The 17,636-nt window shown below is 33.8% G+C and overlaps 1 protein-coding gene across 1 annotated transcript in view; it reads right to left on the reverse strand.

Annotated features, from left to right (window-relative positions):
- Naaladl2 (N-acetylated alpha-linked acidic dipeptidase like 2) overlaps positions 1 to 17,636 on the reverse strand; it is a 675,105-nt gene that overhangs the window by 17,792 nt on the left and 639,677 nt on the right. Inside the window, exon 13 of the mRNA XM_071614921.1 lies at positions 14,511 to 14,709. Within this exon, the coding sequence (XP_071471022.1) occupies positions 14,511 to 14,709 (199 nt within the window). The remainder of the gene's footprint in view (positions 1 to 14,510; positions 14,710 to 17,636) is intronic.

Consider the following 17,636-nt stretch of genomic DNA (forward strand, 5'->3'; position numbering starts at 1 on the left):
GTCTTTGGATTGTGCAGAGGGGAGTAAGGGGAGTGGAGCAGGTGTGGAGATGGGAAGGAGACTGGAATGAGACGTTACTGTCCTATAAACCTGTATGATTGCACTTCCAGTGTGACTGCACCATGTTCAGCCAGAGGAAGGAGAAGTTGTGCTCCATTTGTGTACAATATGTCAAAATGCATTCTACTGTCATGTATAACTAATTAGAATAAATTAAAAAGTAAAAAAAAAAGCAAAGAAGAAATGTCAAGTACTTTTATTCTATTTGTTTATCTCCATATTATCATTTGAACATGGATCAATAAAAAATTATTAGCAATATTTTTCATTTCTCTTTTTTTCATAGTAAGTCTACCATAATTCATTGTGCATTTTATATTTTTAACATCATAACTTGGACTAACTATATTTCAAATTTTTTAATAGATTTTTGTTGCTAATGGTTATCATATTAAAAAAAACATAGATTTATAGATTCCAGTCACATAATTATAAGCAGTTCTTGCATTAAACAGTTAATTGAGATCCTTAAAAACTTGATTCATGATATTTTCCTATGAGCAATCCTATGAATCAAAATATATACTTTGTTTGTACTGTTAGGCTCTACATAGACATCTGATAATGGAATAGTAAGAAGCCAGGAATTTAAAATAGCATCCCGCTATTTAAAATATTTTCCTTAAATTTATTTTTAAATAAGTAAAAACTGAAATCTGAAATAATTGTTTCTCAACATTCATGTAAATAAAGCATTTTTATAGGCAGAATGTTGCCTCTATGTAGTTTTGCTTATGACACTACTGAAAACGAGCATAGCCTAAATTTTATGGTTTAACATTATAGTAGCCAAAAAAAAAAAAAAAAAAGCAAATAAATATCTTACGATCTTATTAAAGAACTTGAAGATTCTCTCCCAAGGTTAAGGCCTTGCATCACATAATTCAAGAAAGATTAAGGATAACCAATCATGTTATGAAAACCTGAAATACTAGTGTACATTGACAGATCTTTAATTGTAATAGCAAAAAGTGTAACACTAAAACGTACCATACATCATCAATGAGTAGAAATTTAGGGTACAGTTTGCTGCCTTGACCTTCAAGCTCCAACTATGTTTCAATCATCAAGAGTCCATAAAAACTATAATTTACAATCTTTGGAAAGAGACTATGTGGACACAATAAACCACATATTTTATATGGGATAAGAAAGGAAAATGTAGTTGGTCTCATGTGCTCAAATTCAAACTACTCAAAAAATTCACTTGCATTTACACATTGATCTTCAATGTGTGGCAAACACCTAATGTTTATCCTGAGCTCAGTTATTTATGATCTCATAGTGTGGGTTCATTTTTTAAATCTTAGATATTGGCCTAGAGATCTAAAGTGTTGAGGTCTCAAAGGTCTCTCAGCAAACTTTCTGCTGATTATAATGCAAACATGAATACCCCAGAACCACATGAAAATTAAAACTGCTCTCTCCTGTGCCAGAAAGGGCGAGCCAAGATAGGAATGAGTTTATGTATGCAGGGTAACATTCCTCCTTACACTGAGGTCATGCTCTGGAACACACCAATCAAATGGAAATAAGCTAAAAGAGCACTTGCAAAGGCAAATGACTTTGCACCGAGCTCAACAGACTGTTCATTAACAAAGGTAGAATATCACCGAATAACTGCAGCAATCACCAGCAGTTAGAGGTAATCAACAAAACCCAAAAAAGAAGAAAGAATGACAAAACATCAAACTGTTCATTTCTATTTCCAGTTTTTGACAGCAGCCTATTCATAGTTATTAGGCATAGGGGCAAGTGACTCAATGCTCTTTGAAGGCTTTATCGCATTCTAAGAGAACATGTAACTTTGATGACCTCAATCAACAGTGAAAAATGTTAAGTATTACCAAATTGATTGTGGGAAACATAAAACCTGATACCATTTAGGAAGCCTTTGTTGGGAAGTAACCTTCAATTTGTTCATTCCATCTTTGGAAGACCAGGGTCAACTAGTTTATAAGATCTTGCTTAAGACTTACCAACATGATATCTGCTTGGATCCTACCCCAATTAAAGAAAACAAAACAAAAAGCTTCTCTTATCTCTGTTTCTCTGTAACTCTGATTTTTTTTTTCATCTTATTTGGTTTGATGCCCAGAATGATTTTCTGCTTATCTATTTGATATTCCATTTTGGAAAAAAAAAAAAAAAAAACTGGCTATGAATCTGCTTTCAGAAAATATCTATTCTTTGTTTTTTTTAATTTCGTAGTTAAGAAAAAGAACAATGAGGGCTGGGGATGTGGCTCAAGCGGTAGCGCACTTGCCTGGCATGCGTGCGACCCGGGTTCGATCCTCAGCACCACATACAAACAAAGATGTTGTGTCCGCCAATAACTGAAAAATAAAATGTTAAAGTTCTCTCTCTCTCTCCCTCTCTCTCTGCCTCTCTCTCTCTTTAAAAAAAAAAAGAAAGAAAGAAAAAGAAAAAGAACAATGAGAAATGGGGCACATTCTTCAAAAAGTACATGTAACATTTGGTGACAAACAATATACTTTCTTTCCTCCAAAACTTTTGCATCAGGCAAGGCTATATTTGATTGGATTTTAAGTGATATTGTGTAAAATCACAATGAGTTAGTCTATCTTCAAAACTCCCTGGTGTAGCATATGTGAGCTTTGATTAGAAAGTGAACCTACTATGATTAGTAATAAAAAAAAAAAAATTGGAGACTCTTTAACTGGCAAAATTAAGAGCTATTCCTTCCAAAAATATTTGGCCACATTTCCTCCCATTTCACATTATTGCACCAAGAGCCAATTACTATTTGCATGTAATTATTTCTGGATGAGAAAGCGAAGGCAAGGTGAATTTTTTTGTCGATGTTAGAATTAGCCAAATATAACCAGACAAATATGGACAAAATTTCTTTCCAAGAATATTCATCCACTTAACGAACTTAACAAGAGTTTTCTTATCTTGTCAATCATATTATTTGAGCAGAAATCAGCAGAATCTCTTTTAGACTCATTCCATCTACCTCATAGTGATTAAAATTCACTGCTCATGAGAAAGATGTTATTTTTTTTTAATTTCTCTCCTCATCTTCACTCTTAGATCTTATCCATCACAAAGTTTTGTAGGTTCTATATCCAAAATATTACAAATTCAACTGCTTTTTTTCTGTTCCCATTTCCACCAACATGATCTCTGTGATGGCTAATTTTAAGCCTCAGTTTAGCTAAGCTATGTAACACAGTCATTTGGTCAAGCACTAGTCTATATATTGCTAGGCTGATATTTGGTACATACCATTAACATTTACAATCAATCAGTTAACTTTAAATAAAGGAGATTGCCCTTGATGATGTGGCTGGGCCTTATCTAATCAGTTGAAAGCCAAAGAGCCTTCAAAATCCCCTACCCCCCACCATACCTAGAGAAAAAGAAATTCTGCCTCAAGATGGCAAGATAGTAATTCCACTTGAATGTTCACCCTACCTTTCTTGAGGTATTTTGGACTCAAGACTACAACACCAATTCTTTCCCTTAGTCTCTAGCCTTTCTACTCTATAGATCAGATTTTAGCTCTGCAGCCTCCTCAATCATATAAGCCAATTACTTAAAATAGTTTTTCACCCTCTCTCTCTCTTTCTCTATCTCATTTCTCCCCCCAGCCTCTCTCTCCTGCTGTTTACCTGGAGAAATCTGACCAATAACCCTGGATTATTAAAATCATACATTACTATAACCTCTTCATTTCTTCCATTACCTTAATAATCCTTTTTCTACACATCAGTAATACATAGATACGTGAGGATAGACTGATTAATAGGTAGATAAAATTTTGCTACTATCTGCAAAAATTCAGATTTTTAAAGCACTGAAATAGCTTCTAATCCCCTCCCCATGGCCTCTAGGTCCTTGCCTATTCTCTAGTTTCAGCTTAAATTACTTCCCCAAAATAATTAGGCTTTGTTAAAAAAGAAAAAGTTTCTTTTCTTAAGGAGAATTTAAAGTTTCTAATTATATATTTATTTGATCTTTTGTCTGCTTATTCTGTTTCTTTCCAAAAAAGGATAAAGGCCACAGAGTAGGGCTGATCTTTTCATTTATGCACATTATATTCTCCACGCCTGGGCTAGTTTTGGCAATTGTTGAACTCTAAGTATTTGATGAATTAATGGATCTAATGTTATCAGTAGTTATCCTGGGTACATATATTGAAGAAGAGGCACCAATTTTTACCTCACAGATGAAAAATGACAATATTAAATTAAGGAAAAGGGCAAATACAAGGAAGAAATTATTCACTTAACCCATTGCTATTAATTATAGAGCCTAAGCAAAGTGATTCATATCCAATTTTTGTTAGACAAAATATATTCTGCTTGCCTTTATTGGCTTGAAATATGATTGTTTAAATTAGTCATCTTTTTAAAAAGTTTCCTTTTTAATTTTACTCCTATCAACTTATTACCAAAGTAGTCAATGATTTGGTTAAAAAAATAAACCAGAATGGCTGCAACCAGGCTTTATTGGTTCACCAGTTTATGCCATTTATCATCCCTGATAACTTTGGAGAAAAGTTTTCATTTTTCTTAGCCTCACAAGTCTACTCACATAATGAATAAACTATGAACCCAAGGATGCACAGATCAAGAAAAAAAGCATATGTAGAGCAACTAAGGAAAAATTAGGATCCTACATAAATACTTTGGAGAGTGTGGTAAAGAAGAAAGAAGGCTTTGAAATAAGGGATCTGGGCAAAACTACCAGCTCCAACCATCATGCATGCTGTTGTGAAGAACCAAGATATACATTAAGCACATTAAGTACATGATACATGATGATTACTTTATTTTTTAAAATTCTTATGTGCTATTCCCTAAATTTTCTAACTTCTGCTTGACAGACAAATATATTATAAATTAAACATTCCATTTAAAATCTGGCATGGGATATAGCTCTACCTCTACTACTACCACTGCAGCATAGGGCAAATCCAGTTCCTTTAAAATCCAGGAGGAAGCCCACAATGGCACACATCTGTAATTCTATCTCCTCAGGAGACAGGATGAGCACAGGTTTAGTCTGAGGCCAGCCTAATGACTTAAGAAGACCCTGTCTCAAATTTTAAAATAAATAAATAAATAAATAAATAAGGGTAGGGGTGTAGCTTAGTGGTAGAGTATCCCTGGATTCAATCTCCAGTACCCCCCCCCACACACACACACAATAATAATAATAGTAATAATAATAATACTAATAAAACAGATCCGGGAAGAATAAAACTAGATTCTATCTCCCATTTCATACAGAAGTTCTCTCAAAATGGATGAAGACTGAGGCCTAAGATAAGAAGCTTGGCAACTTCCAAAAGAAAACCAAGGGAAACACTTCCACATATGGGCACAGGCAAAAAATCCCTGAATAGTTCCTGTATACTCAGAAAATTATAACAAGAATCAATAAGTGGTATCCATAAATGGTATCAAATTTTTCTGCACAGCAAAGCAGACAGCAGTCAAAAGAAATAGCCAACAGACAGGGAGAAAATCTCTGCTAGTTCTGCTTCTCACAGAGGATTCATATTCCAAATATATGAAGAACTCAAAAAACTCAATGCCAAGTAAATAAAAACCCAATCAATAAATAGACAAATGAGCTCAACGTACATGTCTCAAAGGACAAAGTACAATTACCAACAATAATATGAAAAAAAAATCAACATCTTGAGCCATCAAGGAAATGCAAATCAAAACTATATTCAGTAACTATCTTATTCAGGTCAGAATGGCAATCCTTAAGAATACAAATAACAATACATGCTGGTGAGTGCTGAGAGTCATAGCCAAGTAGAAATGACACATGGCATTTTTGCTTGAAAGGTGACCCTGCTCAGGGATTAGGGTGGCTCCAGGTTTAGGGTGGATCCTGTTGGATTAGGGTGGCTCCAGGTTTAGGGTGGATCCTGCTGGGAATAGGGCGTATCCTGCTGCCTCAGGCGCCCAGCTCCTGCTCCTTGATTTCCCATTGAGTTCTCCTGGGGTTCTGAGAGAATTGGTATGCAGAGCCTGGTGGAGGGAGTGTATTTTCCCAGAACGTGCGTGTAGAGTGCTGGTGAGAGTTCGGGAATAAAGAGTGGCTGTTTGAATCTACAAGGCTTTGTGGTGGCTCGATTATTTTGTGCCCAGCCAGACTGCGGCAGGTGAGGATGTGGGAAAGGGGAACTTTTATATACTCTTGGTAGTTTAAATTAGTTCAGCCACTATGGAAATCAGGATGGAGATGCCTCAAAAAACCTAAAAATGGAACTACCATATGGTCAGGCTATTTATCCAAAGAATCAAAGTCAGATGCTTGAGAGATACATGCATATACATGGTTTCTTTCACAACTCTGAAGTTATTGAATCAGAGTAGATGTCCATCAACAGCTGAGGGAATAAATAAAATGTGGAATATATACAAAAATCTAGTTTTATTCAGTCATAAAAAAGAAAAAACAATGTAATTTGCAAGAAAGTGTTTAGAACTGGATAGTATCATGTAAAGTGAAATAAGCTGGTCTCCAACAAGTACAGTAGTTTTCTCTCTTATGCAGAAGACAGAGGGGGAAATAAGGAGCAAGTGCATCTTGAATGCAGAAGAGAAACCATTAGGGTAGAGGAAGGAGATCAAGTAACCTTTTTAAGAGCACAGGAAAGATGCATAATGAAAGACTTAGAAGGCAGAAGAGAAAATTAATCCGTATCCCTCAGCAGTGGTTGAGGCAGGTAAGCTGGTGGCAGAAAGAGATTCATGGATTTTCATGGAGAGCTACTGGAAATTGGCTGCTTGAGAGCTACAGGTGACTAGCACTATCAAGGAGGGTATTGTTTCAGTTCTATAGTCCTTGATTTAAGAGACAACCTTGTTTCTTTGACTTTTATATCTCCAGCACTTTGAAAGCACATACAAACTTCTAATTCTCTCTACTAAGACTGTTTCTACTTTGAATTCACAGATTACTTTCTATTTCTCACAAAATAGAAAAATCTGATAAAGGCAGATTGAGAAGACATACTAGAACTCTGCCATATTTAACTTGGCGGTTTGTTGTATTTTTATAAGGATAACAATTATCTATTCAATTGAATATTTAGATCTAATTATAGACTATGAAATGAGTGTTTACCATTTCATCTTTTATTGTCCTTGTAAGTTTCCAAGTTGATGTCATTTCAATATGATTATAAATTCACAGACCTTTTTTTTTTTTTCCATTAGTGGAAAATGTTGTATTTTTTGTGTCCTTTGTAAACAGACTGGAAAAGTAGCACACTGAGACTAGTGATTGGCGGCCTGAGAAGGCCCTTCAGATGACCATGAGCACAGGGCAGTTATGTGTACATTTCTTCCTCAACTAGAGGAGCTCATGTAAACTTTCATTTCATGAAAGGATTCCACTGAGGGTGGGGTACAGAAACAAATATGACTCTATAGAACCATGCCTATTGGTTCTCAGTCCTTTCTGTCTCAATACACTATATCTACTACATATTTATTTACTCATGAAATAAAGATCTACTTCTTATAGGAAGAAAATGACAGTATTAATAATTTAGCTATTGTTAAGAACAAAATAATTCCTGAGCATTTGATCCATTAAACATGTAATCTATGAGTACTTTCATTTTTAGCAAAAGGAGATGTTTTGTGCTTCAGTGGTTACAAAGAAAACACTGAGCATGATCATTTCTCTCAATTTTCTTTGGATCATATTAAATTAGTTAGATGATTGTAAACATGAAAATGCTGTGTTGATGATAGTAAAATCAGATAACATAAAGGAGAGAAAATCATGTGGTAAAATCCTTAACTTAGAACCTGGATTTTATCATTTATCTACATTCAATGAAATCATTATTTCTCTGAAATGCATTGAGAAGAAATCAGCAATAAAAAACATCATAATCAATTCATTATTAGCTTTAAATATTTTCACAACTAATATTTCTATGAACTTACAGATACACTGCTTTATAATCTCTTACATAATTGTCTAAAAGAATAACATGGAAGACAAGTGGAAGATTCTAGGGCAACTTGATTAGTGGCCCTTTTGGGTCTCAAATCTACATCTCTGTCCTAAAATACAGTTATTTAGGTTAGAAAAAAGTATCCAACTATGATATATGAGATTTATCAGAGAAATTTCCCTACCCTTGCATCTGGTTTATGGAAACATAAGGGGTAGAATAATATTGGGGATCAAGGCAATTTTAATGATTTGGGACAATAATGCATATATTTTTCCCAGAAGCAGGGTTAGATTTGGCACCTCACAAAAGCATTTTTGCAATCATCAGGGTTAGAAGATGCAATTCCACAAGTGTAGAACTAATTAAATTTAATGAGCACCTAAGAAAATTGAACTTATACAATTTTTGACTATATTAGCAAAGTCTAAAATTTTTACTGACTTCTGAGTAAACTACCAAAATTTTTGGTCAAATACTAGGGGTGACTATCTAGTAGAATTAGCAGTGGTTTTAAAGCAAACAGTCCAGGTTCAAATTTAATTTTTCTACATATTAATTTTCCCAAAGCCTCAGTTTTCTCATCTGTATAAGGGGAAACTAAAACAACCTGACAGGATTGTTACAAGTGTTATTGACAATATGCATATGCAAATGTACAGCAAAGCACCTGGTACAAGTAAATCACCCTTTGTGACAAGAATCATTATTATTATTAGTCTTTTTTTTTTTTAAAGAATTTTTTTTAATATTTATTTTTCAATTCTCGGCGGACACAACATCTTTGTTGGTATGTGGTGCTGAGGATCGAACCCGGGCCGCACGCATGCCTGGCGAGCGCGCTACCGCTTGAGCCACATCCCCAGCCCCATTAGTCTTAATATTATTAAATGCAACATGAAATCCAATTTACACTCCCCCCCAGATTGGGAAATGTGTCTTGACCTGCTAATATGTCAAAGATAGTGTTTCTCCTCACCTTAAATGGAAAGAAACCTCAAACCTGAAAGAGCTATTTTTACAAAATCCAAACAGAACATGTACATGAGTTTCTATTTTGATAGTGGCAGACTGAATTTAAGACTAATTACGCTTATAAACTGATCAATCTCTTTTAAAATAAGGGGATACATGTCTAACCAAATTGCATCTGAATATTTTCTGTCACTATGGTATACATGGTTTATTTTAATGTTAATAAAAAGAGAGATTATAAAAGATTAGGCAGAATTTCAGTATGTTAATTTTGTTTCTCTTAAAACTCAGAATTTTATTTTTTATTTCTTTGTTCCTTATAGAAGTGGAAACTTTTAAAATATTAAAGGGATATGTAACTATAAAGCTAACATATGCACTTATTCATAAAAATGTAAAAGGGAATGTATACAATGAGCATCAATGTAAAAATTTTGTGTACAAGCCAGGTCTTCAACCTCCTTTTGGAAATTTTACATTGTGCAGACAATGATCCGTATTCATACATAGATTCTTTTGTGCAAGTGGTGGCTATTAAAAATATTTTTAAAGCATTATGGTAATTCTTAATCACTAGTTATTTTTTTCATAGCCTAAAGAAATCAGAGGCATTGCTGATAGAATTAATGACAAGAGAAACAATGGTGAGATTTTAGTTCCATTCAGACCACCCACACCTCACTAAAAGAAAGAGTACAACCCGAACAAAGTAGTCATTATCCCAATCAAAAACTGAACATAAGGTTTTATTAGTACTTACATAACTAACTCTTATTAAAACACCATGAAAACTGTATAATGAGATCATTGTTATTCTGAAATGCTTGGGGGTTTGGATTTTCATATCTTAAATTTCTTAAAATCAAATGTATATACTGAATGTATAGCTAGACACCTGATCACAGGGTTTCTGAGAAATGTGTTTTTTAAATAATTCTGTGTAATGTCATTCCTTGACTAAATAGTTCTAATATTTTTTTAAAACAAAGTTTGGTAGCTTATGTGTTTGAAAACTACTTTAATGGATTGCTTGGTTTGTTTATTCTTAGTTCAAGGCAGAAGCATCTTGACATTTACACTGCTATTTTCCTGCTTTCAGGGATTCTAACAAAAAAAAAAAAAAAAAAAATGCCTTGACCTGGATTAGCTTGAAATGGTCCTCTGAACTTTCACAAGGCCATTTTGGCTATCTCCAAAAGAATGTACTTTATCATAAACCTGTTGCCACATCTTTCATAAGGATACATGTATAGGCACATGGACATAATGTCCCTCAACTTACAAATAGTCTGTGTTCTCTAAGTCACTGATTATAGCCATCTTTGTGTACTCTGATGTAACCTTGGAGAAATAATGTTAGAAATATAGTTACTTAGAGACCCCTGCAGTCTACTTAACCAAGATGTAACTGAAAAAATTCAGATTTTGGAAGAAGAATAGGATGATTTTATAACTTAATCAGTGGATTTCTTTTAGAGGTAACATTTAGACTTTAATTCAGTTTTAATGATGGAGCTTAAGATGTTCACTTTTCTAAAAGTACCATTTCTTCCTGGTACCCATTACTAGACACTGGCTCATGTCTGCTTCCTTCTCAAATTCCTACATCCTTCAATTAGAACCACTGCAATGGTAAACTTTGATGCTTCTCCCCCAAACCACATCAAATATCCTAAACTTTGGTAAAATTCTCTTAAAATTCTGCCTAACCACAGTTGATGCTGCAGAAATGTGTGAGGGTGGGGAGAAAGGGGGATAGGAAGGAAGAGAAATTATTTCTTTCTAATTGCTATCCTTTAAATGTGTAAACATAGTAAATGTGTGATCTTATGCAGATATTCTACCCCAATGCATGAATATGAGTTCATATTGCTATATCTAGGACCCATATATTTGGGCTGCCTATTAACAGAAAACCTTTACTAATCATTTTTGCAGAAAGCAGTTTTGAAATCCCATGGTTTCTAGTCGAACATTTAAAATTTTCAAATCAAAAGTCTCTGTTCCCACTCATTTAAAATGAAGGAGCTGGTAATATTTAACTTTAACGACTATATAGACTGAATGTATCAGTGAATGAAAAAAAGGAAATAATAGATACAACCTCAGCCTCAAGAATGCATGCCTGTAAACCTAATAATTGATGACAAGGCCAGGAATCTTGCTGAAATTTGCTAAAATAAGCTAGGAAGAATACACACACACGATAATATTTCAATCACAAAATGGCTGATGCCAAATTCTAAAAAGTAGTTCCAATTTTAAACATTAATACATGTAACAAAATCTGTCTCAGGAAGCCAAAATGCTTACAGTGAAATTCCCTGAACACTTTAAAAAATGGTTTTTAACCTCTTTTTTTTTAAAGTACCTTGATTTATTTTAGAAGCTAGTATATTCAAATAATCTGTTTACTCTTTTTTTTAACTCCATATTTAATTCCATCCCCTCTCCAATTTTTTTTTTTTTTTTTTACTTTCTGTGGAATATGGAAACCTCTCAAATTAGCAAATGTTTACTAATGGAAAGCAATATATATATATATATTTAATATTTAAATGAAATATGTACATCACTATAGTGATTCTGGTGGTAAAGAACCTTTTGTGTCATTTAATTTAAAAATATCTCTCCCTAGGCATTGTGGAAAAGAGGCTTTGGAAATGAGAACACTAGATAGTCAGGAATAAAAACAGCATAATGGTATACAATTATTTTATTTTGTAATTATGAATTATTATTATTATGAATCATCTTCTCACATCTTATTCTCATTTCATCTCACTTTATGTTAATATTAACAGCCTATTGAGATTTTCTGTTTTAGAGATGAGCATCTGGTTCTCATGTACTAATTAGCTTGCAGGTCATCTGAAAGGAAAAGACACATTTTAATGCTCAAACGTCTTCTCACTTTTGTAAATCCCAAGCACAATGCCCTTTCTCCACTATCACTTTTCTTTTTTAAATATTTTTTTAGTTGTTGAACATTTATTTTATTTATTTATATGTGGTACTGAGAATTGAACCCAGTGCCTCACCCGTAGGAGGCAAGTACTCGTCCACTAAGCCACAACTCCAGCCCCTCCAGTATCACTTTTATATGGCATTCTTAATTCTGAGAACTATTCTACTGGGAACTAGTAAGATGCTGCCGGCAAAAGGCAATATTAAAACTACATTGTGTGACCAAAGAGCAGAGGCAAGTCAATGAAGAAAGGTGGAGTCTAAACAATGTGCGACAATGGAACATTTCTGTGCAGAAAAAGAAAAATTTTGTATATAAGCCAAAACTTATATACAAAAATAAACTCAAAACTGATTATAGACCTAAGTGCAAAACACATAATAATAAAACTTCTCGAACATAGCGTAGGAGAAACTCTAGGTAACCTTGGGTTTGAGGATCACTTTCTCAATACAATGCAAAAAAGCATGATGTGTGAAGGGAAAACCAATAAGCTAGATGACATTAAAACTAAACAAACTTTATATCAGCAAAGATATAAAAATCTCTTTATGAAACATATATCCGATAATAGGATGTTATATCCAAGTTACAGGAAAGATTCTTAAAATTCAACAACCAGAAAACAAACAGCTCAGTTTCAAAAAATGGACTATTGCAACAGATATTTCATTGCTGAAGCTACAGCGATAGAAAATAAGCATATAAAGAGATGCTGCAAATCATGTGTCATAGAGAACTGTAAGTTCAAAAGAACAGACCTATTAAAATAGTGCATTCCCAAACCACTGTCAATACCAAATTTTGGTGAGAATGTGGAACAACCAAAAGTGTCATTTATTACTGATGAGAATGTAAAATGGTAGAGCCACTTGGGAAGAAATTGGACAGTTTTCTTATGAAGCTAAATATCAGTTGATCATATGATCTAGCATTTGAACTCAGGAAAAGAATGTCAGATATGTATCCCTTTAAAAACAGTAGCAAAAGTTTAGCACAATATCAAAATATTTCACCATAAGTTTTCATCCCTAAAGTTTGTTATATGAATCAGGACATTTCATAATCAACATTTCAAGGCCTATACAGCTGGGATAAAATGTACTCTGTTATAATATTACTCACAGAAAAAAAACAATACCATTTGTTTACTCATTATTAACTCAGGGGCAGCAAATACTTACTTTTCTATGAAAAAATACATGATAAAGTAAATTAAGTCCATACATGTTATTGAAGGGGTAAACAATTTACTAGATGGAAAACTTAGTTTATAGAGGTGTCTTTTATATCTAGCGCAGGTGCCAGGAAAAACAAATGAGGAGAGTTTACTATTTTGTCATATATCAAATATACTCATCTTGTATGATTTTTATTAGCCTCTAAATTTTTCTTAATAAATTAAGAAAATAGAAAAAAATTACTAAATATATCCCAAAACATAATGTGCCTAATCTGCTAAGGACTTTTTAATAAAGCTGGATTTAATGTGGTTTGATTTTTCTCTTTAGTTCTTATTACATCTACCATCACTGCATTTTATTTAATTACTTTGTTCTTTCTGTTTCCCAATCCTGCACTAGAAGAACCTGTTTAAAAAAAAAAAAAAAAAAACAGGTGTTTTTAACGAGGTGAATGCTACATCTCTGATGCTTTTAAAGAATGCATGGAGCATACGGTTCCTTTAAAGTATTTTAATAAGTGACTATTTTCCAAAGTCTTACTGGGTCATAGTGTTAGAAGACATTATATAAAGGCTAGGCATGGTGGTAGATACCTGTAATTCCAGCAGCTCAAGAGGCTGAGGCAAGAAGATCTCAAGTTTGAGGTTAGCCTCAAAAATTTAGCGAGGCCCTAAGCAGCTTAGTGAAACTCTGCCTTAAAATGTAAAAAAAAAAAAAAGAAAAAAAAAAGATTAAAAGGACTGGGGACATAGGGTTTAATCCCTAGTACCTACATTTTTTTAAAAAAGGATATTATATAACTATGAATTTTAAATGTAAATTTGAGTTTAAAATCATAAAGAGAAATTATCAAACACCAGAAATATGAAAAGCTTTTTTTTTCAATAAAAGGATTTCATTTTACTGTCTCACTTTATAGACATAGAAGTTAAGATGTGGAGAGAGCTTAAATGCTTGTTGGATCACAGAACTTTTGTCCTAAAAGCCAACATCCTAAAAACCTTGTGTTACCCAAATATTCAGATGCTTAAGGCATCCAGACTAGGATGTAATATCCACAGAGCTTTAATTCTGTTTGCTTTTTTCAGTAGCCATATCACATTTGACTGATGCTGAAATTAATGTAAAAATATTCTTAGTTATTTTCTATATGGTTACTGTTAAAGTAAGTTTTCTTAATTTTCTATTTTTACATTTGAACTTTTCTTTGGCAGAGGGATAGCCTTCAAATTGTAGATGTTACGGCCTCATAGTTTTTTTTAAGTGTCGTGTTCACAGAAAATACATATTTTAAAAATTAAAACAACTTAATCTAGGGCAAAAATCAATAAATAAATACATTTGGAAATAAATATCCTACCTATAAAAACCCGGTGGCACCTGCTGCACCAGGAAGCTCTTCTCCATGTCTTGGAGGATGTCATTCAGCATCCGAACACGGACAGGAGCTCTCTCCTTGGGATCATTAGCAGGTCGCATTTCATCTGACTGAAAGAGTTCAGCACTCTCCCGCAGTCCTGATGCCAAGGCTAGCAGGTGCTGAGCATTGGGATGATCACCTGTGGAAGATAAATGAGCCATCTCAGAAGAGACATACTCAAAGGAGCAAAGTCAACTTCTGCCATTGTGACTCTAAGTTGTAAACCAGGCAGACCACCAAGATGAAGTGTATTGTCTGTGACAGTTCACTTTTTTTTCCTGTCACTTCATAAAAAGGAATGTAGGTATTTGAATTTTGCCCATCACAAGGAAAAGATTCCACATCAATTAAACTTTGATAACGTATTCATTTTGCCAAAAGTGTTGTCTAACCTAGTTTTCATAGTCTACTAAATTAAGGTTATTACTACCAGTCATAGTAGCAGTCAATAGATACTGATTGTGGAGAGATTGCTATATTACAGACATTACCTTGAGCACTTACTTAATTATTTTATTTAATATTTACCAAACCTTGCATTGTCAATTCATCTTATTAGAACCTGAGAATGAAGTAAGGTAAGCAAATTTCATAGGTCATCAAGTAAGGTAGTAATAGTCCAGAATTAGAAGCCCAGTTTTTCTGATTCAAGTATTTACACTTACCATGGAGTATTCTCTATTAAGAGAAACTATCCCAGTATAGTGTCAGTTTTGTTTTGATTTGCTTTTGAGAATTGTTTTGATTTCTTTTACTTGTTTTGCAAATTACTGAAAGTTATTCTTATGCTAATGGTGATTACAAGAGGTACACAAGTCACTCCTTTGATTAAGAGAAAAGTAGCAATATAACTGTAATGGACCCTGAACCCTGGAGACAGTCCACCTGACACTCCTTCTTCACCCTATACTATTTGAGTGATATTGATAAAGTTACTGAGCCTCACTGTCTTTAATTATAAAATGAAAGTAATGATAGAACCTACTTTTAGATTTGTTATGAAGATTCAATAATTAATAAATATAAAGGATTTTCCCTACAGGCAAGCAGTTCCCAGCTGATTTGTATTGAGACATCCTTTAAATCTCTTTCTTTTGTCAGGGGCATTCCTTCATTCTCTTCCAGACATTCCACCATATCACTTAGTTTTTAAGTGAAACAAAAGGTGGTGTCATTCTCAGGAGACTCGGGTACAAGTGACTCCAACAAGGTCAGCACATCACAACAGAGGATTATTTCAAGGCAGGGTGATGAATGAATATAGACCGAAAAATCTTAAGTTGGCAGTCTGAGAGTGTGACAGTGAGATAGGCAGATGGAGGGATTTGAGGAGGTCTGATGTTGCCTTCATTAGGGAGAGTCCTGGATCAAAAGGACACATCATGTAAGTACTCTTTCCAAGTGAAATCCAAGAGATCACCAGCTCCCCAAACACTTCATGAAAATGCAGATCCTCAGGTCTGCTTAATCTTTCTAGGGGTACAGCCTGGGAATCTCCATTTCAATACGTTACTCCTATTATGCACCTTAAAATTTAAGAAACACTGCAGAAAGGTAATAATAGGTTAAGAAAAGGAAAATAAGTTTAGAAGTAGCACTGATGCATGAAATAGGTGAATCATAGAATAACCAACCTCTGACAAAATAATCTTTATTATTTCTCATTTAAATTTAATGGGGACTGTCAATTTCTTTAGAGTCCAGTGGAGTACTGACACTCAATAATTGCTTACTAAACAAATCCAATAAAGCATGTTTAGAAAAAGTCTAATAATAAAATAAAATTTTGTAAATATATAATCATTTTGTAAAGGATACAATGAGATAAGATACACAGGCTGTGGTATAAGGAGCATTTTCAGAAAATATAATAATTGTTTTTATTATATATGCACAAACCTAGTAAAAGACTTTGGTAGAAGAAAAAAAGGATACCTGAAGCTAATATGTAACTCCCTGTTTACTGAAATTAATATGAGTAAAGTCACTTGTAGGAGTCCACAAAGTTTTGGCCTTTGATATTCTTAAAATACATTTCACATTCATTATCTTGTTTGATTTTACAACAAAACTTGAGGTTGCTGGAGCAAGTATTTTTATTCATTGTGCAAATGTAATACCAAATATGTTGCTCAGAGTTATTTTATGAAGATTTTTCTTAAGTTATAATGATTCACCAAAGTTAATATATAGCGAACTTAGAGGGAGTATCTGTACAAGGAATGCATAAGATGAATGACTCACATTCAGAGTACACTGGAATTGAAAGACTGAACAACAGAAAAAACAACTTCGACATCCTTGAGAGTCTTCCATTTAAGAAAGAAAAATCTGTTCTGATCTAACATACTCTACAGAATTGAAGGCATTACTACTGAATCAAGTGAGACAAATTGTACCATTCTACCTTATTTAGCTTTAAATGAATTTATCTTTCATGGTGGAGCAGATTTAGAAAATTGACAGCTTCAGGAACTAGCTAGTTCCAGAAAGAACCCTGACATAGAAACCTGCCACACACAGGTACAGTATGCATTGCCTCAAGGGTTCAAGGTTACAAATTAAAAAGCATCTCTGCTTTCCATGTTCCCTCAATCATTCTGATATATAAATAATTCTCCACATAATTCCTAGTATCCATTTCTCTGGCAATTAGAGCTTGTTTTTTTTTTTTTTTTTCCTTTAAACAGGACCCAGAAAGAAATGCCCCCTTCTTCACTGGAGCTTTGGTGATCCAGAAGGACTGATCTTTTGTGCCCCTTGGGACCTGCAGTAGAATGTCCAATTTGTGAGGGAAGACATTGCTGTCTGATGCACTGTCATTTCCCTGACAGAAACTGTACCAGGAATTTCATTCAACCAACAAGTGATTGCACTGTGTACTTTTATCATAGCATCAAAGCATTTGCAATATTTTTATCCTCATTTGCCTTGTCTCTCTTGTTTTCTTGATTGAAAAGAATCACACATGGTCAGCAAATGTTTTGTCTTTGCATTTTCAGATGCTTGCATAATAACTGTTCTATGGTAGTTATTTATTAAAAATTTTGTTGACAGAATGTTGAA

The sequence above is a fragment of the Marmota flaviventris genome, chromosome 8, assembly GCF_047511675.1.
Source record: "Marmota flaviventris isolate mMarFla1 chromosome 8, mMarFla1.hap1, whole genome shotgun sequence".
NCBI classification, from domain to species: domain Eukaryota; kingdom Metazoa; phylum Chordata; class Mammalia; order Rodentia; family Sciuridae; genus Marmota; species Marmota flaviventris.